Source organism: Sus scrofa, chromosome 3, assembly GCF_054392235.1.
Source record: "Sus scrofa isolate SSC_HxYL_T2T_F1_AM1 chromosome 3, Sscrofa_HxYL_maternal_Yorkshire_Landrace_v2.0, whole genome shotgun sequence".
NCBI classification, from domain to species: Eukaryota; Metazoa; Chordata; class Mammalia; order Artiodactyla; family Suidae; genus Sus; species Sus scrofa.
In genome coordinates this window covers 13492291-13519330 of record NC_139385.1, presented here as the reverse complement: position 1 = coordinate 13519330, position 27040 = coordinate 13492291, and the positions used below count along the sequence as shown (strand labels likewise).

At 41.1% G+C, this 27040-nt stretch overlaps 1 protein-coding gene across 7 annotated transcripts in view; it reads right to left on the bottom strand.

The window, feature by feature from the left end:
• Positions 1-27040, bottom strand: part of AUTS2 (activator of transcription and developmental regulator AUTS2) — a 1184853-nt gene that overhangs the window by 1143928 nt on the left and 13885 nt on the right. The window contains exon 2 of one of the 7 annotated variants that reach the window (XM_085015606.1): positions 15730-15828. Within the exon in view, the coding sequence (XP_084871732.1) occupies positions 15730-15828 (99 nt within the window). 7 annotated transcript variants of the gene reach the window in all.

The window sequence follows — 27040 nt, the reverse complement described above, 5'->3', positions numbered from 1 at the left end:
CCATTAGGGGTTAGGGCTTCAACATACGAATTTGGGGGAGGGAGACATAATTCAGGCTATGACAGAGATCTTTTTCAAATTAATTCAATGCTGTATAATCTTTCAATAGACACTCAGCACCTAGCCGCTCCAGATGTTGTGTTGTGCCGGGAGGCAGAAGAATTAAAAGGCCTCAAACTCTGCCTTTACCAATATCTGTGGACTCGGGCATAGTCCTATAACATGGTGGGCCTCAGCTTTAACTAAACAAGATTCTTACTCAATGAATGTGTACTGAGACTCGACTATGAAGATGTTTAAATATAGATCTGTAAGAAAATACAAGCACGAATGTTTAAATATAGTTTCTGTCTCTTATCTGTGTGGCTCACCTCCTGGTGAACATGCCCACTAGGACAAGCCTCTCTCCTTGAGTGTGAGAGGGACCTATGACTTGCTTCTAACCTATAAGATGCAGCAAAGATGACAGAGGTACACAGATATGTGTACATGATCATGTGATCACATTACAAAAATGGTAGCATCTACCTCGTTCTCTCTCCTGTTGGCTATGAGGAAGCAAGCAGCCATGTGGGGGGGAATCTCACACAACAAGAACTCTGGGTAGCCTCTAGAAGCAGAGGGGGCCCTAAGCCAACAGGAAAATAAGACCTGCAGTCCTACAGCTGTAAGGAAATGAATTCCACCAACAACCCAAGCAAGCTTGGTAGTAGATCCTTCCCCAGCAAACATCCAGATGAGACTCCAGCCCTGGGTAACACCTTGACTGCAGCCTTACAAAGGACTCAGCTTAAGCTGTGCCCAGACTCCTGACCCACAGAAACTGTGAGGTTAATAATAAATATATGTTACTTTAAGCCACAAAAAAAAGTATTTGTGATAATACTGTTATATAGCAATAGGTAACTAATATAATTTTTTAATTTATTTTATTTTTTTATTTTTTAAACAGTTTCTATTTTTTCCATTATACCTGGTTTACAGCGTTCTGTCAATTTTCTACTATATAGCAAAGTCACTAATATAATTTTGAATGTACCATTTAAAGTGTTTTAAAATACTCCTCTCCCTCACAAATCAACAACTGACCAGGATTATGTCAAGGAGGAGATGGAGATAGTGTTACTTTCAAGGAAGTGAGCAGGAAAGAGTCTGAAATAAATGCCTAGAATTTTCTAATCACAGAGCTGTTAATTACTTACAATGATATCAAATCTAAACCATTGTGGACACTGAAATTCAGAAAGGTTCAGTGACAGATCCAAGTACACCCAGCACCTTCATCATAAAGCTGGAAGCCAACTGCCTCTACATAAGGCCTTTCCACCCAAGGCAACTTCTTAACTCTAGATGAAAATACTTAAGACCTATCTATCAACTATAATTCTTCCTAGATTTAGGATAGCAAATGCAACCAACTTCCTTTTCAGTTAAGACTTTGCAGAACCCACTGAATATACTGTGTATGTAGAAAAATGGGATGACTTTTTCCTGATTCATGGATTTAGACAAGTTTGCTCTACTGTCATTTTTCTTCCTTCCCCTTAAGATAAAAAATAGGATCAAAATCACAGCCTTTGAGAGTTCCAGGTAATATGGTATTGCATGACAGTCTTATTGCGCCTATATGGGTTAAGTGGGGGGAAAAAGTAAATGAACAAAGCCATTTAACCTAAAAAATTCATCCACTTTTAAACCTTTCATGAAAGTGAATCCTCCCCAGAGAATCACAGAATGTCAGCATTAGAAGCATCTGTGCTAATTCTGGTCGAACTTCCTTAGTTATTAGAAGGTTAAGTAACTTGCCCAAGGTCACAAAGAAAATGAACTTCAAAAGCAAGTCAGGCTGACTTCATTTAGGTATTCCCATTGCACCATACTAGGAATCACTCTGCCCCCAAACTGCAGATGGACAGATACTTTAAAGGGAAATGTCATCAATCAACACCTTGACCTTGGGCTTCAAACACAACCATTGATGGGGAATTGAATGTCAAACTGATCTTATTCTAGGATATTCCAGATGAAGTACGGGATGTAGGAGAAAGGTCCTCCAAAACTGCTGAGATCCTACAAAAATTGGTTTTTAAACTTAAGTCTCATCTAGGCATTCTGGGGGAGGATGCTATCGGAAGGAGCCATACTCTCAATACTACTACTACCTTCCCAGTCTATGTTTTGCATAAAACATTTTTATTGACTGAATGTACTTAAAGTATATAAATTCCATAGTCCCAATGCCTTGCCCCAAGTCTAAACAAAACAGCCAATATGCACTGTGGGTATCAGCAGACGCCGTGCCAAGGGCCCTGGAGATACAGGGCAAAGACAACCCTGCTGTGCCCTGAAGTCTTTCACATACAATTGTAGGCCAATGACAGAAGTGTAAACCAGGCTAGGAGGGGACTACAGATGATGCAATTAAGCTGGATCATGAAAAGCATAGAGAAGCCTAGTCATTTAAATTCCGATGTATAAGAATTTTGTCTGAGCAATCCAGGGGGGCTCCAGGTAGTTTGGTTTTGGCTTATTGTGTGAACAGCAACCCTGTTCTAAACTGGAGAAAAAAACACCATTCCTTCCTCTGTCCTATTTCTGTTCGTTACACATCTGAGCACGTTATTGCTATAATCTGTTTACATGTCTGTCTCCTCCACCGGACAGCCAGCTCCTGAAGGAGCAGACACAGACTCCTTTCATCATTATTTTCCTGCAGTACCTGGCAGGGCAGCCCTTGACACAAGTTAAAACTCCACGATTTAACTTCCATAACTGTGAAATAGCTATTAGATCACTTGCAACTTCCTTTAATCTATCACCTCACTGTAATTCTCCAATGAAGGACAATCATTTTTAAAAGGAAAAAAAAATTTTTTTTTAAATCACCCTACAGGTTTACTAGGATTTCACACCGAGCTGCCAGCAGCACTTAACATATATGCTGTCCGTGTTGAATTCATTTTTCTTAGCTAATGTTGCTGCTTCTATTTATTTCATTTTACAACTCTCTATACCAACCTTTCTCTTTAACAGGTCAGAATTCTGCAGGATACTAACAACTGTTCCTTGAAGGAGTGGAATGTCTAGGTTCTGAGTTGAAATCAGTTTGGGAAACACTGGGTTAAACAAAGTTATTTTAAGGCAGACATCTCAATGCTTTCAATATGCTGATACTGAAGTGAATTTCCAAGAAAGGAATGTAGCATTTATGGGTTTGTTTTTTGTTTTTGTTTTTTTTTTTTCATTTAGCCTCAGAACATCTTGGTCTCTTTCTTCTGGAAGGTGAGGAATCCTCTCAGGGAAATTTATTCAAGTTTAACAGCATTTACAGGTTGAGGAAAACAATAAATCTCAGTGGGACATCTTCAGTAAATATAAGCAAGGCTGACAAGTGGATTCATTGTTTCATTCATACAACCAATATTTATTGAGCCCTGGACTATAAAAGAGGGACAAAGGCCCTGCACTCATCCACTTAAATCCACTGGAAGAGAAGAATGCCCTCCATCCCTAACGTGGGAGATAAAGAAGTCTTTCTGATCTTCTTGAGGCTGGACCCGATTTCTTTTATAGCCCCTGAGCACCTCGTGGGTGTTCTGTAAATAACTGCTAGTAGCTTGATCACAGTAAAGTCTATAGAAATTTTCCAAATTCCCATGAAAACAAATCAAAGCAGTAATAAAATGGACTGTTAGAAATACATATTCAGTTATTTGATCATGTAGACAAACTTCTATAAAGATACTCATTTTCAGGAGTTCCCATCGTGGCGCAGTGGTTAGCGAATCCGACTAGGAACCTTGCTCAGTGGGTTAAGGATCGGGCGTTACCATGAGCTGTGGTGTAGGCCGGTGGCTACAGCTCCAATTCGATCCCGAGCCTGGGAACCTCCATATGCCGCGGGAGCAGCCCAAGAAATGGCAAAAAGACAAAAAAAAAAAAAAAAGGTACTCATTTTCAGAATAATTATTCAAGACTCGGAAGGTGCCTTAGCAATCATCCACTTTAGCCACTTTTAATCTCCCAAAAGGAAAGCAAGGCTGAAGAGATGAGGTGTTTGACCAAGATCATGCAGTGAATCTAGGAATACAAATTAGGATTAGGAACCAAAAGCTCCCAGACAGCTAAGGCTGCAAGAGAGAGCAAATACAGAAAGGCAGCTGCCAAGGACTGTGACCATGAGCCACGTGGGGCTCCTCTTCAAGCAGAGTCTATGGTTTTATGAAAATAACTGTCCCCTGCTCTCTTAGAAAGGCAGAGTCCTTTCATCAGAGACAATTCTCTAAGCACTGTCACAACACACCTTTCATTCCAGTCTTATCCCAAGCCCACCCTCAGAGAAGCATGAGATGATCTGGGCAAACAGGAAAAATGAACAACAGGGTAGCCTTTGGTGCCAAAAGGTACCACAACAGGTTTCAAGACAATAAAATAGTATGCTCTTTTAAAGAGAGATTCAACTAAACACTTCAACTCTGATCAGAAAATGAAAATCACAGCAGAGTGGGCACTCAGTCCTAGATTCAGATCACAGCTCTCTCAAACCTGCTGAATGACCCTGAACCAGTGGCTAATTCTTTCCCCATATGCAAAATAAAGGGTTAGACTAGATATTATAAAGGCCCCATAGGTCTCAAATTCCATGACCTGGCTAAATTTACGACATCAACAAGGAACTTACCATCCTCTTCTGGGGCTATAACCAGCTTTGTACCTTTTTGAGTCTAGATCTGCTACATTTGCATCAAGCACTGACTGTTACAGGACATAAAATAGATAAGTACTCTCAAGGTACATTTTATTATACTTCCCTTTCATTTAACATACAATAAGGAGATATACTATGAAATATTATGGAACCTAAGAGTATAGTATCCCATGCTGGTCTAACTACCATGGTGTCTAATTTCCAGGGCTGATAATTTTAATAAATCTCTCTAATAATTCACCAGGAAGGGGAAAGGCTAAAGTCACAGGAAAAAAATTAAAACAAAGAAAGGTTTAAAAAAAAAAAAAGAAAGAAAGAAAGACTGTCTTTCTTGGAGAACAGACGTGGTTTCCAAGGGGAAGGGGAAGAGAGTGGGAAGAACTGGGAATCTAGGGTTAATAGATGTAAACTATTACTTCTGGAATGGATAAGCAAAGAGATCCTGCTGTATCGCACTAGGAATTATATCTAGTCTCTTGTGATGGAGCATGATGGAGGATAAAGTGCGAAAAAGAATATATATATGTATGTGTGACTGGGTCACTTTGCTGTACAGTAAAAAATTGACAAAACACTGTAAAGCAACTATAATGGAAAAAAATAAAAATCATTATTTAAAAAACTGTTTTAAAAAAAAAGCAAAAAACACTGTCTTTAATTCCCCTTTTCTCCTGGTTTACCCTAAAAATCAACTTTTGCTGCAGACATTATTTTGCACTGGCAAACCGTAAAGTTTCAAACAGAAACTGTATTCAGAAGCTGCTTTCTAACAGGAAAACAAGGCACATCTGCACCCTATCCAAGAATCAAAGTACAGGCTGGCAGACCAGCAGCACCTGGGCCTTGGGGGAGGCCTTTACCAGCCTCAATTCCTGGCTAAATCCCCCCAGGGCAGGTGAAATCTTCACTGGATCTCCAGATAAGCAGTCAATTCAATGCATTTTGACATCCAGATGGCAATACTGCTGGGAGTAAATTAAAACGTCTACTGAGAATGAAACTGGAGAAGTGAGAATATTAAAGAAAGAGAGAAAGGAAAAAAGAAATTAAGTCCTGTTAAGAGTGTGTTGAATTTTTTAAAAGACCGAGACTGATCTCTGATCTTACTGGTGAAGAAAAAGAGGAGTTAGGGAAGCTGTGTAATATATGAAATGAGAATTTTACTATTTTACTATCCATCTTAAATATAATCATACCAAGCACCACCTTGGGAAAAACACATAATCCTAGTGCCATCAGAATTTGGGAAATACACTGATAAGAGAATTCACACTTCCACTTGGATCATTAACTTGCTCCTAAGCAAGATGTCACTTAATTTTTCCAAGCCTCGGTTTTCTTGGCCATAAAATTACCAGGGGGGTGGGATTCCTCAGATTACCTGGAAGATCTTTAATTTCACCCCTCCTGCGTATCTTGTCTATTCATTTATTCATTCAATCAACAGTGAGTACCTGCTATTTGTCTGAAAGCATAGCCAACATTCAGGCACGGCAAATACAGAAAATAAGACTTGACATCAGCTGTTATTTTAAATTCAAGCCTAGCTGTTTAGACAAGCAAGGAGACTGCAGAACAAAGTAGTAGTTACTACTATAACAGAAATTTAGACAAAGAGTTGCAATGGCTTCTCCAAGGCTACCCTTGATGGAGATGCCAGAGTTTATCCTGCTTCTCTAATCATAGATTAGACAGGCAACACATCCATGGGCATTGCCACATCAAGAAGATATAAATATTTTCTCATATACTAAAGCAAAGCTATCCACTTCTTAGGTTGGTCCTTATTCACATGAAAAATACTGTTTAAAAATATTCCCTGAGGAAAAACAAACCACTTCTGTCTTAATGAAGCACTTACTGGTGTCTTTATTCCACACATTTTCAAAAGAAAGTAGTATACCATGATTAAAATACTCCAAATTCCATAGTACCATACGAAGTAAGCTGCCTTCTTTCACCTGATACTGGGAACAGAAGATTTATAAAGTTGACATAAATTTTAGAAACAACAGCAAAATCACTGACCAGGATTTAACCCACCTCCAAGTCAATACTTTTTATACTGTTCTCTTGAATACCAAAAATAAGCATAATAAAGCTCTCATATACTGCAAGCAAATGGTGCAAAATTTGAGAAGTACAACTGGGAACAATGCATTAAAAAATTTTTAAATATGTATGCCCTTGTCCAAGTACTCTGTACCCCGGAATTTATCTGCTGCAAATAAATAAAGAACTTAACAAGGATTTAGTAACAAGAATATATATGCTGGTTATAACACCCAAAACCTGAAATGAGCATAAGCATCCAGTAACAACATATTGCTTGGATGTTTTTTTGGTTCCTCCACACCACAGAATACCATGCAACCATCTACAATGCTCTACAACAACATTTTATGAAAAACCAACTTATTAGGTAGGAAAAACAAGGATGATAAGTCAGTTTCTACGATGTGGTCTCATATTTACACCATATAAGAATTTATACATACAGACGCATGCATTCCCTTATAAAGGGTAAAAGTTTAGAAAGACAAATACCAGGTTACGAATGGTTCTCTTGGTGGCAGGCAGTAAGACTGTGTGATCTTTATTTTCTTTCTTGTTCATGTATCTAAATCTTCTAAAAATGGTCCACAATAATATGTGTGGCTTTTGTCACGTTCAAAGTTTTCTAAATTAGAAAATTAAAATAAGCACACAGCATTTTAGTATCACACTAGGTAGAAGGAAAGAGTATGCAGCTGTCCATACCAAGGGAGAGCCCCTGCATCCTGCCAAAGATAAATGTAAATTGTTTGGCTGTCTCTGCTACAACCAGTTCAATTAGCGTCAAAACAAAGGCTCTTTAAAAGGCCACTCACACACTGTATGGGCCGGAGTCTAATTGAGCTAGTTGTAAATTAATTACCTAATGTTGTCAAAATGGGCAAAAAAAGGAATTCATTTCCTCCACAGAGCAACCTGAAGCTGATCTTAAAGGTAAGCAAGAGACAAATGTTGGTAGTGGCAAAATGTTTAGTTTTGTAAAATACAGCGACAGAGCCTTTCCAAGTCATTGCTGATTCATGACAGATTTCCTTGCCAAGGCTTGATTTGTTAACGTCCCCTCCTCCTTTCCCAGTTTAAGTACCTCCTTTGGCAGAGAAAATGATGCATTTCCATTCTCGCTCCTCTTAATCCTTAAGACTTCAGTTCTGAGACGAAAGAATCAGAGCCAAGTGTCTAAAGAGACGGGCTGCTGAATTAGGGCCAGAACATTAATCCTCAGTGCCCTCTGGTACTTCAGGGCTGAAGAATTCATTTCAGCTTTCCTGGCAAGACCGACCCCACCTGCACACCTCCACCCCCTGCTTTTTGTCCCCCAAAACCAATTTTTATAAAGTAGCCATTTACTATAATGATGCTTCACACCAAGTCCTGGTCTGTGTTTAACTAGAGACTATATTATTACTCTCGGGCATATTTTCAGATATCACAAAATAGCTTTTCAGTCTCAAAATGGGTAGCTTTTTTTTTTTTTTTTTTGGGAAAGTGGTGGGGGAGCTCTATGGTAAGTAAAGTATGATCATCTTCCCTAAAGATGTCACTTCAGTGACTTGAAATGAAAACCTGTATATTCTAAATGACCAAGTTTAATTCACATTTTTGATCTGTAAACACACAGGCAATAAGGAAAAGGCCAAGACGATACTTTTAAATGACTTTAAGAGCCCGGAATATGAGGAAGAAACCTAGATAGCAGGAGGACTTGATAAACTTGGCTTTGTTCCAGTTCAATAAACATGATGGCCATGAGATTAAATACTAAGTAAACATCATCCAAGACCAAGTTCTTTAAAAAGGAAAAGAATTTAGGAGTTCCCTAGTGGTCTAGTGGTTAGGGCTCGGCACTTTCACCGATGCAGCTCCGGTTCTATCCCTGGTCTGGGAACTGAGATCCCACATCAAGCTGCTGCACCTTGTGGCCAAAATAAAATAAAAAGTACCCATTCATCACTGTACTTTGAACTCTGGGGATAAGGAAGGCAAGGAGGGAGGAAAAGAATTTACAAGGAACAGACCTGGACTTCAAACCAGTACTAGATCTACTCAGAACACTTTGGCTAGAAAATCATATAATCATAGTCCCTCTGGATGGGGAGACCTCAAAGGTCACGAATTCCTGGCGCTAACCCCCCACTACAATAATCCAGGTGAATGAGAAGTGATCCTCTGTGAACACCTTCAACAACTAAATTCAAGACCTTCACTATTAGAAATCTATTCTTGGAGTTCCCATCATGGCTCAGTGGATAACAAACCCAACTAGTATCTATGAGGAAGCAGGTTTGATCCCTGGCCTCGCTCAGTGAGTCAAGAATCCGGCGTTGACATGAGCTGTGGTGTAGGTCGCAGGCATGGCTCGGATCTGGCATTGCTGTGGCTGTGACATAGGCCAGCAGCTACAGCTCCAATTCTACCCCTAGCCTGGGAACCTCCATATACTGCAGGTACACCCCTAAAAAGACAAAAAGAAAAGAAAAAGAAAACTATTCTTTTCATACAGAATGCCAAATTGTACCTCCAAAGGGAGTGGCAACGACCGCTTGGATCCAAATCCCTCTTCCTGAAATCATCCCTAGAAGTACTTTAAGGTGGCCACCGTGTATCACCCGGAACCACCTCTTCTACAGAAGGAACATTCCCAGATTCTCTTCTCACATAGTATGGTCTGAGACAAACCTCTTCCCAGTCCTCACCCCTCTCCCTCAAGCCTACAAATCTTGAGTTTTGAGATGACTGATGACAGTCACCTGTTAATCCAAAGCCTTCAATATTCCATCTACCCAATACAGTTGATAAAACTGCACTTGATTAGGACAGATTAAGGGTGATATCTATTTGATTAACATATATCCTTTAGTGATCAAGTCTGTGGCGCAATCTTTCTTTTTAAAAACAACTCATTAAAAAAAAAAAAAAACTCTCAAGTTTCACCTCATTTACTATTTAAATGAAAAGTGCCGTGGGTCTACCACAAAATTCTCTTTGTGGAATCTTAAAGTTTTAAAGAACTACAAAATATGAACTGATTCAGCTCTATACGAACATAAAAAATAATAATAAAAGAATATGACATAAGCCCTAAGCTTACGGGGACAGACCTGACAACCCATTTTTACATTCCCACCTTTCAAAGCATACGTCAAGTTCGAATTTCAGATTTAGCCCATCTTTTGGTCTCTTGGGGATCCAAGACCCGAAGGTAATCAACACACCCAATTATCAAATATTTACTGAGGGTCTATTATGTACCCAGGATGCTAAATCATGGCAAGACTATAAAGACTCAGAGCACCAAATCACCACCCAGTAAGTTAAAATCTACTCAGATAAAATAGTCACCATTTTTAAAAGAATAATGAATAATGCAAAACAGCACATACACAAGCTCAAAATAAGTGACACATCTGACATCGACATGTGAACAGCCACAAAAGACTTAAGATGTCCATGACAGTGAAGCAGGCTCTAGCTCCCTCCGAGCCCCAAAAGAATAACACCCAAATAAATGGACAAGGAATTTTACCCATTAATAACATTTAATTCCACTGACTGTCCTCTTCTTCCAAATCTATCCAACCCTAAAACGTAGCATCACCAGCGCTACACTATTTGAAGAACTTTTGTTCCCCAACGAAACATATGAAGTCACAAAAAAAAGAAGAGAAGAACCTTAATTAAAAGTGAATTACAAAGTCATCCTTAGGGATAAGAATATTCCACCATAAGGGGTTTTAGTGTTATGCTAAGTAAAACTTATACAGCAGTTCAAGAAGGACCTAATATCTAATTCTGTTCTGTAATGAACGGTGTTACTTGGGGATTTTAGGAGCTAAGGAAGGATGAGCCAGCAGTACAGCTGGTCAAGCTATTTTGGAATTAAGGAATTCAATGGACATGCTGGGGATTGAAAGCCACAAAAATAAGACAGTTAGTCTTTATGTACATCCATGGGGTGAAAACTGTTATATATAATTCAGCTAATTACATACTGTAAGAACACTGGAGTAAAACTTGGCTCTGCTATCCTGGTTAAAAAGGTTCTCCCTTCAGACTGATCACTGGCTGTTTTACAGTCAGTGGCTCCTTGGCATTAAACGTGAGGCAGTTCACCAAATAGCCCCTTTCTATATCCCTTCATCTTGTTCTGACCATGACCTAAGTGTTACACTATTTTCTCTTCTTTTTAAATATTTTAAATGGGGCAGAAAACAGGTGCAATTCTCAAACTGCTATTGCCTCTCAAAAGGTCAAAAACATTGTAGGTGGCAACAGAAATGCTGCCCTCTGCCACTGTTTTCAGAACAGCTGTACAAGTGCTAGACCTTGGTTCTTAACCTTTTATGGGTCACTGACCCCTTAGAGAATCTGATGAAAGCAAGAAAAACGTGTGTACACAAAATCTTCTGCCCAAGACTTCTGGGACATTTTTGAACCCTTTAAAAGCTCAGCAGAAAGTGAAAAACTTGTAAGCCAGACTGTGAACCCCATGGGGCACGGATTATGTTCTCTTTCTGGTTTTTACGCTCAATTCTTAAGATAACCATTGCCCCATGAGTAACTAATTCTCATCTACTCAAGACATGGATAAATAGCTAAGAATAGGTGGATGGATGAAAAATACAATATCAGAGTTTTTTTAGTGGTTTCCAAGTCTGGTTATCATACAATCACTGGGTATTCTTCAGAAGAGCCTCCTGGGGCCCACCCTCTGAGAGATGCAGATTCAGCAGGTCTTGAGTGACACTTAGTAATCTGTATTTATATAAAGTTCCATGGTGATTAGGAAATCAAGAATATGACTTAACTCAGTGGAAGAAAGCTTTAATTTTTTTTAACCTAATATGCATTCGAAGGTAATATACAACCATGTGTTGCACAAACAGAAACAGAGAAAGGAAGTTGTCTCAACTGCTCCAAGTGGGCCTGGCCAACCGCTGAGTGTCAGAGTTTACCATCCTGATACTAAAAAAAAAATCTGATTAGTGTGTTTGGTGGTTTGTTTGTTTTGTTTTCCCTGAAAGGTCATGCTATGATTCACAACCAGACGTTTACTCGTGGCTAGTTTACATCAAGAGGTTTAGCACAGCTGCCGGTGAGATCTCCACATCATTAGAAGCACAGCTTTGCTAAACCTTCCCGACAAGTTTTGATGCCACAGAAAAACCGCAAAATAGGAATGGATATGCTTTAGTTTAGAAGAACTTCTTGACCTGGGTAATTTTTTTTTTTCCACAATTAAAATAGCTTTCAACAGAAGGGCACTGCCATGCAACACCTTCAAGGGTATGACTTATTATTGTTCACTGGGTGATTAGGAGACTAGGCTTAACCTGCCCGAGCAATCAGGTGCCTCAATTTCCTCTTTCCTACAGAAGTAAAATTTTTAAATCCTGGTCCCCTTCTCATTCCTATTTTCTACAGATCAATGAGACTGTTCATTTCCTTCCTTCCTCCATATAAAAAATGGTGCTGGACCCTGGCCTGTGTGCCAGGTATCCTAGCCCCCTGCCCAACATAAACTTCAGACAGCAGGCCCCCTGCCCTCGTGTTGCTCAGTCTGCTATCCATGGCCAGAGGTCATGAAAACAAGAAATTCCTTACTGGAGTCACGACATTCCTCAAAGATGACAACCTGATGAGTCTCAAGAAAGAACCAAGACTGTAGTTTCTATTAAGTTAGGGCACATCTCAGTATGATAATATTTTCCTCACCCCCAGCAACATGGCATGTATGCAGGAGAGAACGAGACCCAGGGGAGTCAAAAGGCTGGAGTAACAGTCCAGACCCAGCTTCCTATGTGACCCCTGATTTTATACCAACTAATAAGAATCCCACTGACATACTGGAGATTGAGAGCTAGGTATATTATTACCTGACAACGTTATTACATTACTGAGCAGAAGAGAACTAGAGTGCCGTCTTACAAAATAATAAGATATGTTCAGACAAGTGAGATAAACTGACACATCTAAGTAGAGGGCACAAGAGTCACACCTAAGTCTGGGTTCAAACGACACAAGAATTGGGACGACTCAAAGAGTGGTACACACTCAAATTTTCCTCCAAACTCTAACACTGTTTAACACTCTAACACCATGAGAGAGAATGTCATCTTCTCATTTTATAGATCCCAAGGCCCAAAACTAAAGTGCCTTGCTTGGAACAGTGCAAAAGCATTGAATAACCACCTCCAAATTTTCAGTCCAAACGAAGCTCACCATGATGCCCCATTAGCTTCTCAAAAAGGTCCGCCTCTCCTTATAAATGGAGTTAAACAGACTTTTCTCAAATGAGCCATTGTAAAACACACAAAACAAAATGAAATGGTTTACACAACTTAAAGCAAATGTAAGAGCTTGGGCCCTAGATCTACACTGCCACAGGACTTCAGGGAGACGACTGAACAGCTCAGTGCCTCAGCTTCCTCATCCGTAAAATGGGAATAAAAGGAATAACCAGCTCAGAGTTGTGACAAGTAACAGTGCCTGGAACACATTAAGTGCTCAGCAAATATTCATTACAATCGTCACTATTATAACCTCCCTCTAAATTCAACTGTCTGGTACTTAGAGGAATAAACAAGTTTCGCTATTGCTATAGACTACAGAAAACATCTTTATCATGTATTTACAACACAGTCGTTCCTCAAAAAAAAACAATTTTTTTTAAACAAACAGTAATTAAAAAGTTCCCTTTCTCAACTGGCCTAATGTACCCACATAAACCCAGGCTCCACGCACACCTCAATTAAAGAACAGTCAAAGGCAGTGTCTGCTCTCTGCAGCCTTTCACACCTCAGCAGAATGTGCATAAACAGTCTTTTTGCTTCAGAGGGCTGTTCCGAGAATAAATGGTTGTAAATGCCCTTTGTAATCTTTTGACAATGCTGCTATATAAGCACACATTACTCTAGGCTTTATAAATTAAGTATGTGGTTACACATGACAATACAAGAAATGCCTCAAACATCTTCCCCTTTCCTCAGCATCCAATTAAATTACCATTTCCCCTAAGAATTCTGTTTTGTTCTCCCACAAAAATGACATCACCACCTAAGACGTTCAATATGTGCTAGACCCTGTCGTAAGCACTTCATAACTCATGTAAGCCTCACAACAACCCTGCGGTACTATTTTTCCATTTTACAGATGAGGAAACTGAGGTCAAAGGAGATGAGGCTGGTAAGTGGCAAAGCAGAGATATGAACCCAAGTAATGGGGCTCCAGTGAACCTGAGGCTAATTCACAGGACACCATCGCCTCCCAGAGTGAGATTTCTGCTCACAACCACCCTCCCCCTGCTCTTAATCCACAGGCTACCTCGGCCTCCAAATGTCAATTCTCTCTTCAAAACCACCACCCCTGCCCGACGGCAAGGTACCTGTGCCTATTAACACCAGCGCTTTGACATTTCAATAATGGTTACTAAAGCATGTGGTTTAACTGCTCTGCTAACCCAGAGTCTCCATGAGGACGGGGCCCCTTGTGCCCTCTGTATTTACATAACCCCAGTCCTTCTAAACCTAACACTAGCGCTCAAGAAAGTGATGAATGAATTAATTAAAGGAGTGTTAAACCATTGAGGATCTTATCATTCAAGGAGTTCCACTCTTTTTATACTTCTTATATTGCATTTTAATATGAACCTGCATTTAGGGGTTAATGTTTTGCTTTTGTTTTCTTTCTAAGCAAAACTAATCTTATTTTCTCTGCTCAGGCAATACATTTCATTAATTACTAATTCAACAGACCAAAGAAAAACAGGCTATTCAGCTGTCAGATCACACAAGACCTTTTTAATACTTCAGTCTTGTGGAAATTTTTTAAGCAGAATTTTTTTTAAATCCCATTTCTGTTTTAATGACTTAAAAAAAGAAACTGCCCTTATGGGGGGAAAAGAGCATATAAAAGGTAATAAACATTTAATGATCCAATAATTGGTTATATCAGAGCAATCGCTGTTCAGTAATTAACTTCTCTTTCGGCTTGTTCACTTGATATTTTGAGCACCCTTCATGGGCCTGGAATTATCCATATTATTTATATCATAAACTAAAACCTTTTGGAGGAGCCCAAAACACAAGATTTGCAATCACCCATATTCACCTTGGTAACTTTACAATGTGGCCTAATTTTAAAAAGCCAACATGAGTCGCAAAACCAAGAGCATCCCAAGCCCTCGGCACAGCATGGGTGCCAAAGCAGCAGAAATGACACTACTACTAAGCCATGGGGTCTGTGGACATGGCAGCAAGGAGGGGTTAAAGGAAAACACAACCAAAAAATTAGAGCTTAAAAGACAGCAAAAAATAATTAAATCGCACCACCAGGAAAGAATACAGTGAACAGCTGGTATGTTGTTACTGTGCAAAATTACAATTAAGCTCAGGTTAATGTCATTTCCAACTAATTACCCACAGTCAGTTGGAAGACACACTAAGAGATTTCACTTTACCCACTCCAACAGTTTTCCCTACTTAGGTGTCTCTGCCATTGACACAGATACAAGACTCCTCACATTTTTTTTTTTTTTTGAAGTCACAGCTACACAAAGACACCTATCTCGGTTCTGTCAAAGGGGTGCCCCTCTTGGCGGTAGACCGTAGGAGCTGCTAACATTTCAACACCTCCCTTTGGTCACACTCTCTCTGCACGACACTTCCTTCACACCAAAGTAATGTTCACAGTGTTTCCTCCACAAGCCTAATTTCCTATGTCCCATTCTCAGTCTTTCTCCTCGGTCCCCCTTCCTCCCTGTCTGGGACCCTTCTTTGAAGGTCCTGTTTGAAAAGGACAGTATTCATCATTTGACACTTACTACACAAATCACTCTTACTACAGAGGCGCATGGGAGCTTGCAGGAAAAGGATTACAAATAACACTTTTTAAGTCTGTCAGGTTTTTTTCTTTACATGCATTCATCCTAACCAGCCACACCCCCACCCCCAAAAAGAAAGGAAACCCACCAGCACCACCATGGCTAGAATTCCTGTCATTCCACTGTCTACCATGGCTACTTGCCCTACTGGTGAGGGTCCCTCAGGCCACCGCCTTAAAAAAGGAAACTTGTAAATAAACACAATAGGACCACGTCTCACAGAGGCTCTGTGGCTTCCACATCTGACACCAGACACACAGAACTACTTCAACGCCATTTCCTCTCAAAGAGAGACAAGCTAATTTGACCTTCCTGAATCCATGTCTGCTAAGAGTCAAAGGGGTCAACTCCAAAGCAAGAATGAGTCTTCTAAACCACTTAAGTTCTTCTATTACCCATACACCCTGGGCACTGCCCCAACCTCATGCCTCACCAAAAACAGCATAACACCACCCCTCCTGCCTCACAGGTGCCTGGAAGCAGAGATCAGATAATTTATCTGTTACCTGCACCTCTAAGAATGTTGGTGGTGGAGAGAATTAAAAGGAGGGGAGAAGGAGTGGAACGGGTAATAGTTTCTTTCCTACTAATGGACAGATAACTGCAGAGTGCCCTAACAGATTTCAGTTTCTCTGTGCACACAGGAATATTTATTTTATCCGTGTGCTGTAACAAAACAAGCCTCTGGTGCACTTTTGGAAAGATGGAAAGCCATTCAGAACAGGATGGCTGGAGTGTTGTCACCTGCTCGATTGAGACTGGAGATAACGGAGATGAGGAGCGTGAGGCGGGGCAGGGAAGCGGGCAGTTGTCTGTCCAGAGCCCACATGCCTGCCAGGAAATACAGATATGCAGCCGCCAACGTTCTCTTCCTTCACCAGAGCACAGTTGCTCCAGGTCCCTTTACCAGAAGCATCTCTTTCCAAAGAAAACAAACAAGCCTGCTGTTTAATACAGCTAGGACTTCTCCCACTAAGACTCTAATGATTCTTCAGTGTCCAAAGAAAAAGGAAACAAATAGGGGAGAAAAGCTCAGGGAAACCTCATTACCTTGTGGCTTTAAATGCTCCTGATGGAATGGATCAGAGGAGAGAGAGGGCAGAACTTGGTTTATTTTCCTTAAGCAAGAAGCTACCTTTTCTCATGTACTGAGATAAAGACATCGGCAGACATGTTTACTAGGCTACCCTGGCAGTAATGACAAGACTCATTTGTTTACCAAAGTCATAAATGCCAGGGCTGATAATCTGTCCTTACACATGTTTCAAAACTATCGTGAGAATATTTTCAGTGAATTCCATTTCAGAAAAGATAGATCTTTGAGCTTAAACTTGATGTATGTTGTGAACATCCATACACAGTCCCTGTCAGGAACTGATTTAAGGCTAAATCAAAAACACAGATGAACAATACCAACTCAACATGCCCCCAAACCTCACAGAAACGAGAATGATTAAGCTGTCCCCAGTACAGGAAGGCAGAATGCTTTTTACACTTCGATCTCATTGTACTGCTTTAGCCACCTTTACTCACACTCTGAATTTCTTAGGATCTGAGGGGAAGGGGTAGAAGAGAAAAGCTGAGGAATGGAATACAAATCAGACATTCTGTGCCATGTTCTATTTCCTCACCTGGGTCCTGGCTACTTGGGTGCTCACTCTGTGAGAATTCACTGAACCGTACACCACACTCACTACAGGATATATATTCCGTTTCATAAAATGTACAGTTTTAAAACCAAGCACGCATGAATGTATTTTCAGAAAGGGTTTGGTAACATAAAAATTAATTATTTTAAGCCACCACCATTACTGCCACCCCAAGAAATGACTCAAGAATATTTTATTTTATTTTATTTTATTTTATTTTATGGCCACACCCTTGGCATATAGAAGTTCCCAGGCCAGGGATCAAATCGGAGCTGTAGCTACTGGTCTCTACCACAGCCACAGCCATATCTGCAACCCACCTACACCACAGCTAATGGCAACGTGGGATCCTTAACCCACTGAGCAAGGCCAGGGATCAAACCCAAGTCCTGATGGATACTATGCGGGTTCATTACCACTGCGCCCCCCCATGGAAACTCCCAAGAATATTTGCTAAAATAGTGATTCCGAAAGTTATGTACCAGGGGGCTTGGTATAAACGAATTCCTAGGAAGCCTGCAAAAATACAAATGTACCAGAGCCATACAGCAGGGATTAACTTTTAGGAGCTCAGGGAGAAGGCCCAAGAATCTGTAAGTTTAACAAGCTACCCTGGGGGTGCAGATGTGCAAATGGGTTTGGAAACCATCATGATACAAGGCAAGAATAACGTGTAAATTGCAACCATCGGAAACCATCCAATCCAGATTTTCTGAACCAACGTGGGTGACAAAGTGTAATTATTTGGAGAAGTTTTGCAGAAGCTTTGATAACTGAAAGGGTGCTTGCTCTTACCAAATACAAAAAAAAAAAAAAAAAAAAAAAACCACCACTTGGCTAAAGTTTTCATAAATATTTTTTCTCACAATTACAATATTTCCCCAAAAAGGAAGCTGATATGTTATAATCAGTAAGTGACTTCGACTGGGAACCTCATCCTGCAAATTTAAGAATAGAAACTGTGAAATCAAATTACTAGTGTGTGGCCACATAGAATTCAGGGTCACTGGCAAAATCTGAACATGTGTTTTTTCCACAGCTCAGTCTGGGAATCTGCCCCTATTCTCATTATCATTATTGTGTCGTTGAGAGTTTAGATTTTAGTGACACAACCAAAATCCATTAGTAAACAAATTCAAAGACAAATTGGAGCCCACAGTTCTTCAGCTCAGACAAAACTCTACTATCCATTAGAGCAAATTCCCACTAGGGGCCTTTGAAGGGTTAAACCCAATCCACATTTCCCTTTTCAAATTTATATTTTGTACTTTTAGATAACCACATTAATCTGGGCTGGAAGCTCTGCCGTCAACAATTTTGCTTTTGGGCATGCATAGGCAACTGCAATTCAAAGATGGAAAGAGCACTACCCTGGGGTCTTTTATCTGAGAGCACAATCAGGGAGCCTGCTGGATAATTTGTTTTAGAATACCAGAGCACTTGTTTTTAAACAAAGCATTAGCCAAGGAAAGAGGTTACAACAAAAGGAATCACAAGACCGAAAGAAAAAACAAACAAAAACAAAAAGCCAAACACCAAGTATCAAGGTAGTTTTTTCCACCCTCTTTTAAAGTCTTATTTGCCAGACCAGGAAATGTAGCTAAAGAAGACTTGCATTTAGGCCCTTTTTCCCCCCCTTTTCTGGTCTTTTTAACGTTAACCTCCAATGGAACACAAAACCAATTTAAATCTAAAAAAAGGAAAAAAAAAAAAAAAACCATTTGCCCTTCCAGGAATGTTCAAATCATGCAAAACCCAAGTTTGAGGATGGCTCTTGTATTTCCTCTAAATACTTTTCCACTTTTAAGTAAACCTACTGAAGATAAGAAAGATGTCCTCAGGAGTTAAGTCAGCTAACCCCACAGGCAAATTTAGTTTCTAAAATACCCACCACCCTCCTCCCTAAGGCAAAAATCACACAGTCCTGAGCTATTTTAATTTAGTTCCTCCATAAGAGTGACACAAATTAAATTTGTAAATTTTTAGTTCCATTAAAAAATGTTAATGGAAGCAATAAGGTACAGTGACCTATATATATCAGGAAACCTGGGTTCCACATGGCTGTCCTATTACTATCTGACTAGGTCATAAAGAACAGTTACATAATTTTCTAGGTCTCTGTTTTCTCATCAGTAATAAGGTGACAGCCTAAGGAGTGTGTCATCGCCTCTGAAAACACGCAGAAAAGTGGGGACAGATCAAGAAAGGGTCGAACTACAGAGAGAGAGAGAGAGAACGAACGAACGAACGAACGAAAGAAAGAACAAGAGAAAAAACGAACGAGAGAAAGAGAGGAAGAAAGAGAGAGGAAGGAAGGAAGGAAGGGAAAGGAAGGAAGAAAAGGGTCAAAAGCCCTCTTAAAATATCAGAATAAAACTCCTTAGCATTGATGTATTTCTATGGTGCAGAGGCTCAAGTCAGACCCTGAGGCCAGAATGTATGGGATTTGCCACTTAGGTGACCTTGGGTGTAAACTCCTCGGTGGCTGTTTCCGCTCCTACACAGTAGGGATCACAGCAGCACCTACCTCACAGGACCTCTGGTGAGGAATACATGAATTGATTTCAGCAATTAGAGCAATACCGGGCACATGGCAAGCACTCAGTAAATGCTAGTTCTCATTATAATTATGGAATACATCAGTACCGAGCTAATGGTGGAGATAAAGTTGACAAAGAATTAAGTACCTTCATGTCCTTTCTGATCAAAGGAGAAACAAAAACATCATGTATCTCTACATGAGTTTTGGTGCATAACACCAGTTCACGTCCATGAACCCTGAGCAGCCCCTGCGCTTATTCCCAAACCTGTCAGGTTTGGGCAGGTACACAAGTACTGGAATCTCTATCCACCTGCACACACAGTCCCCAAGGACCCACAGATGTCTAAACCCACCAGGAAAGCCTAAGCGAGAAAGCAAAGAGAAAGCGTTTCATCCTTCAAACAGCAACAACAAAATCTCATTCCCACAGCCACCCCTTCCCTCACACGCTCTAGTCAAAGTCTGAGCAACCCAAAAGCTGATGAAAACAACACATACTGGCTTTCTTACTCTTTTAGATTAATCTTTTAAAGAGCTCGCAGGTATAAAGAGGTCCTGACAGGATGGAATTTACTCTGCCCTCTTTCATCAGCAACCCTGCCTGGTGATGATGATAATGATGAGCCACAAGACAATGTTGTTTTCTCCTTCTACGGAACCCAAAAGCTGTAAGATTTTGTTTTTCAGTACTTTTTCCCTCAAACGTGACACTTTCTTCTCACGATCTATATTAACGGACTCCAAACATCATCTCTAGTGCATTCTCTCTTTTCAGGGATCCAGGAGTATTCGTCAGGACCCAATTCCCTGGCTGCTGGGAAGACTGTGACAGATTGAAGCTTCACTTCTGATTAAGTCTTCCCAGCAAAAGTCCCTGATAGCCTGGCCCAAGAGAGAGCCCTGGAAATAAACTTTCCTTTTCTGTTTTCCTTTCCCTCAAATTTATGAGCATGCAGGTGGATTAGGGGACTCTACTTGTGGCAGAAAGAAAATCAAGTGTCATTATTTCTCCAGCATCTTCTCTAAGCTTGAACCTTCAGCTGTACATCTCTTTCATTCTCATCATGTGAAGCTGATAACTAATAAAATACAATTCAACTCATTTCCAAAGTCCCTGTAAACGTTAATGCCCCGATGCTTAACCTCTCCTAGAGAAAGACATTCACGAAAGCCTTTGGAATCAAAATCTTCAGAACCAAAAAACTTAATTTAAGCAAAATGAGGCAAAACCACTTTGCCGAATAGTTCCTCTTGGTTTTCTAGGAGACTACAGCCCCAACATATCTTTTTCTCTGTTAGCCAGGGGTTCTGTTTACCCACAATGCCTAGAACAGAGTCTGCACAGAGAAGAACCTCAGTAACCATTTACCGAACTGGAGGAGTGGGCAGAAGAGGTGTGGGTGCCAAGGGAACTAAGGCCCATGGAACCTACCTCATCAAGATTTGACAGTACTTCCGAAAGGTATCACACTCCCAGATGTATCCACAGAGAACTGGCCCCTCTGGTGGTCACACATATTTTATTGCACATCTTACTGATAAAACTGATTCAGGCCAAGAGAGCCCACAACTGCCCCCCAACAACATGCAATTCCAGGTTCGGGACTGAAACCCTGTGTCCCCACTGACCTTTAGGGTAACTGTGTATCAACTTTCAGCTCCTCCCAAACACTTCCAACAGAAGCTCCCACACCTTAGAATATCTCAGTCCCCTCCCTAATGTCTCCTTCCTGCTCTCTAAAAAGCTCTGTAACCAACATGGAAATGTATCCCCAGCTTTTTTCAGTTATAGGGGAAGGAAGACAGCATTAGGAGTACCCCTGGATTATTACCCTTTACAATCTTGGGGAGCAGACCACATGAATAGCTTCTATAGAGAAAATAAAAAATAAAGGCAAGGCGTGCAGTTCCCTGAACACGTAGCTTGGTCCTGGGCACCTGAGAAAACACAGTGAAGGAGAACTGACACGCCCTCCTTCAGACTGAGGGTCTCTACCCAGACTGCACAATACAACCCCCTGGGAGCTTTTAAAAGTTCTGATGATGGAGTGGGGGCTCCCTCCACCCTCCCTTGGGTGCGGGGACTTTTTTTAAGTTCCCCAGGGGATTCTGATGTGCAGCGAAGGCTTACAGCTGACTAGCTTCCTCCTCAGACAATACACACTAAAAATAGCCCAATTTTTCAAAGGTGTGGTAAAGTGCTAAGGTTTGTTAAAGCTGGTGGTGGGTCCAAGGGTACTGGTTACGTTATACTTTATATTATTCCATATTTATAAAATATTTCATAGTCCTATATACATACATACACACATTTTTTACACAAATATATTTTAAAGCAAGCACACCATATATTGGTCCTCAAAAAGCACAGGTACTAAAAACCTGATTTTATACACTAAGGAGTATTGGTGGTGGTGGTATTGGTGGTACTGGTGATATGTGGGGCATTGAGGTGGGGGGATGGCTTTTACTCCACTGGGGAGAAAAAAATAATCAATACTAATTCAACTGGGTCTGCTGACTTGAAAACACGGGCCTGAATTCTGTAAGACTTCACAGTATAAAAATGCCCCAGTCAAATTCAGTGTAGAAAGACCAAAAGGTATCTGTTTAACCAACAAGCCACCTAGATTCAGCAGAGTTGCCAGGACAAAGCCAGAACAGCAGTGAAATCCTTTATATAATCAAACACTGAAGTGAGTTGTGACAAGACAGTGTTACTCCCGGGGCTCAGCTCTAGAGACATCCTATTAAAATGGGGATAGGGAGAGCTTATTCCAAAGAAAGCTGACCCAAAAACAAGTCCACCTGCCTCCTCTTCATCAGGGAGGCAGTGTAGGCCCTGAAATCAGACATTCTGGGCTCAGATTCTGGCTCTACACGACCGCTGGGAAGTTCTTTAATGTCTCTGAACCTTAGTTTCATCATCTCTAAAATGAGGCTAATGATGCTCCCTGCTTCACTGGGATGTGGTGAGGAGTAACTGTGATAAGGTCCGGGTCCCACAGCCATCACACGTACTGAGCCCTCGGTAAATGCCAGCCCACATTCCCACTGTTGTTGCTGTTATTATTAAAATTATTACCCAAATGGTGATGAATTCTGCCCTAAAGAATAGGGCTAGTTTCCAATTTGTGGTGACTGAGCCCTGGAATTCTGTATATTCCTGAAAGCTGTCTTTTGGGAGAACCACATCCATAAGAACAGGAGGAGGCACAAATCTTCTGGTCTCCAAAAGACGTCCAATAGCTCCTACGGTGGAGAGTAGTGGCAGCGAGGTACAATGGGAGGCTCCCGTAAGGGAATTTACAAGTGAGTGTTTTTTGGTTTGTTTGAGGCTGCACCCATGGCATGGGGAAGTTCCCAGGCCAGGGATCGAACCCACACCACAGCAGCAACCCAAGCACCAGCAGTGACCATGCCAGATCCTTAACCCGCTGCACCTTAAGGGAACGCCAACATGTGAGTTTTAAATACAGTCTTGTTTTAACATCAGCTGGGTGATCTTGGGGACGTTCAAAGATTTTTATCAACTGGGAAATGAGGGCTTTGGACAGTTCTCAGCTGTTTTTATGTGTTTGTGGGCCACACCCTACACATACGGAAGTTTCGAAGCTGGGGATCAAACCCAGGCCACAGCAGTGACCTGAGCCACTGCAGTGACAACACTGGATCCTTCGCCCACTGCACCACAAGGGAACTCCCAGTTCTCAACTGTTTTTAAACTTCAAAAAAATCACGTGGGTTTAAAAGTCAAAGTTCCTACAGGTGCCCCCGCCCCCCCATAGCTGCCCCTCTCCTCCTCACTCACTCCATTCTGCCACCTGCAGTTACTTACAAACCAAGCCACTCCTTCCTCAAACCCTTCACCCTTACTCTTCCCTCCCCTTGAGGGCTCAGTTCCTGACTATTCGCACTGCTTGCTCCCTCATTTCCTCCAGGCTTCTGCTCAAATACCTCCACCTCGAAGAGGCCTCACCTAAACCACCTCTATAAAAGTGCACATCTGCACCCACGTATCAGATTCTATCACATCCCTATTCTGCTTTTAAAAATCTTGCTACTCCTCAACACACTACGCATCTGTTTATAACTTACAGCACGTCCTCATTCCTGCTAGAATACATACCCTGTGACAGCAGGAATCTATTTCTTTTACTCATTGCAGCATCCTCTGTGCCTAGAACAGTGCCTCCCTGGCTCATAGAAGTGACTGATAAATATTTACTGAATGAAAGCATAGAAGTCAGATATCTATTTCTTCCCAAAGAGGCAAAGAGAATCTTACCCTTAATAAGGTGGAGCTCTGGTTGAAAGAGGTCAGGGCCTCCCCTCAGCTGACTCAGTGTCCTCTGAAGTGCCCCCAAACCACTGTCACTTACTGCTCAGAAAGTCACTTACTGCTCAGAAAGTCTCCAAGTCCATGCTATTTCTGCTAGACGCCAAAGATAAACATTAAATTTAATAAACTTTCCATTCCGTGATTTCACTTATTATTCACTGGCACCTGCATAAATTACCCTGAAAATTCAAAGCGTATCATGTCCCTGAACTGTTACATCCCTAAAATATCTACAACCAAACAGTAGGCATGTCCGGATGGCCCCAAACAAAAACAACACAACACAAAACACCCGCACAGGGTGGGGTAGAGGGGAGGCAGAGGTCTCTTTCCACACCCTGTTACGTGCTCTCTGGGCGTCTGGGACCTACCACTGAGCCTCTAGGCTGCAAAAATTTCACTGCTTCTAAGCAGTTAAGGAAAAAGGCAGATCCACATGGAGACAGATGTTATACCTTGGTGGATATAAATCTGGGCAACATGGTAGCCACCTGGTGACTTCCTGACTCTACTTCTTAGTCTCTTTTTACACCTAAATGACCTCCTGCCTCAGTCTGCTTCGGACTTATATTCAGGAAAACACAGGTTCAGAGAGTATCATGTCCTAGAGAAGACCTGTGCACAAGGCATGAACGAGTGGGAGAAAAACGCCAGAAAAGCCAGCTGACTACAATATCGTGATGAGATGTTACACACAGCGAAAGGACCGCCTCAAAACTGCAGGAAAGATATGAAACATACTCTGCAAACAACTAAAGAGCACCTTTGCAAATCTCTATCATCCAAGCCTCGCAGTGTTGAACTAAGCAAGCGTTATCGACTGAAAGCGTGGTGACCCACCTCTAACACTGTGATCTCATCCTTAAACTAAAGACAATTTAATGCCTTTGCATGTCCATATGTTTTCTAATGACGCCACTGCTGTCAGCATGTTACAAGAGGGCTTCTTAGAAGATGGAAGTAATGACAAAGCACATCATTGGGAAGGCAATTATACGCAGTCCTAACCATTTTACAATGGCCATATGGGCTGTATTTCAACAATGTAATTTCCCAATCATCCTGAGTATATATATGTCTCTGTCCTTAATCCCACATACGAAATGAAATAAGAGTACAGATGAAATATGGGCAGCTGATGTAAATATCTACAACAAGAATGATAAGGTAATGTTCACCTATGTTTAGGTGACTAGTAAACAAAGGAGACCCACTGCCCTTAAGGGAAACCGACACCCATCTCTACCAGTCCTAATAGAAAACATCACCCATAAGAGGGCTACTACAAACCCCCAGAGAGGCAAGGCACAACACAAGGAAAAGCTTAACATGCACAGTGTACAATCTGGAACAAGCCTTGGAGTAATAGAGAGTAATGTAGAACTCATATTGTACAAATATATAAAATTCAAGTATAAGAGATCACTTTTAAAACTCTGGACTTAAAGGTATAGTGCCAATACACTAGGTTTTTATAGTTAAACGGCAAAGGACGTGCTTTGACTTGGGTCTCCATTACAATCATAAATTCTTGTTGGAAGTTCCCATTGTGGCTCCGCGGAAACAAACCCAATAGTATGCATGAGGATGCAGGTTCAATCCCTGGCCTCGCTCAGTGGGTTAAGGATCTGGGGGTGCCCTGAACTGTGGGGTAGGTGGCAGATGCGGCTCAGATCTGGCATGGCTGTGACAGAGGCTGACAGCTGTAGCTTCGATTCGACCCCTAGCCTGGGAACTTCAATGTGCTGTGGATGCAGCCCTAAGACGCAAACAAACAATCTCTTGTTAAAATCTCTTGTTAAAATCTCTTGTTAAAAATGTGCTCACTGTGCTCTCTCCAACTGGGAAAAAAGGCAAGACTGCAGGTGTCAAAGCATGATGGTTCTCGGAAGAAACTGCCTCCTCCCTTCAAAAAGAAAGGGGCTCTTGACAGAAGTGTTTACCCTGACTGATGTTCATATTTACCCAGAAATCTTTTGAAATTTCAGGCCCAGTGAGGGTATTGCGTGTGCATGGGTGTATAGGCGTGTTATACTATTTCCTAATAGATGGTCATCAGCCAGGTCTAAATCCCAAAGTCCTAGAAGATGAACTGTGTGGAGGCACAATGTGACCCAGAGGAGATGAGGAGGGGGCTTCTCAAGAAGGTACAGTACCCTAATCACAGCTGGGACTTCATAAGAAGCAAATCTAACCGTCACCTTCATTAGCATACTCTTTGTAGCATAAACAAAACTCGACAGGGTGGAGTGGGGAGTAGGGGGAGAAGAATTTGCAAATGTGCTTAGAATAATCAAAGGAAACAATGAGAGGAAATAATGCACTATTTGTCACAGGTACCTTCGAGATAAAGACATCAAGAAAAGCAAGCAACTATTTAGTACCAGCATTCTTTCATTGGAAAGAATGGGGAACTTATTAGGTTAAAAAAGAAAAAAAAAAAAAAAAACACCCTAGCAAATAAGGTCTGTTTTAGTATGGAACGGATTGCCAAGAGAAGTACCACTTCCTAGAATACTTTAAAACCAGACAAAATCCTAGCAATCTGTAATAGAAAATAAGCCTACACCCACAGTGACCTGTTGAAAGAGTGCCAGTCCCTTTTCCAATTTACACTTCTGTTCCAGGGGGCTACTGAAAGAAATCAGTGAGATAAGCATGTGAAAGGACTAGGACAGCAGCTGGCACGGTTACCCTGAGTATTATGAGCCTGAGCCTTTGACAAAGGCTGAAAATCTACCTGAGTAATGTGACCTGGGAAAAGTCAGATTTTAATACGGGGGGGGGGCATGGGGGGGTGGAAACAAACAAGCAAAAACAGTAAAAGAGAGAAAAAGAGGGGAAAAAAAGTTAAACCAACAAATAT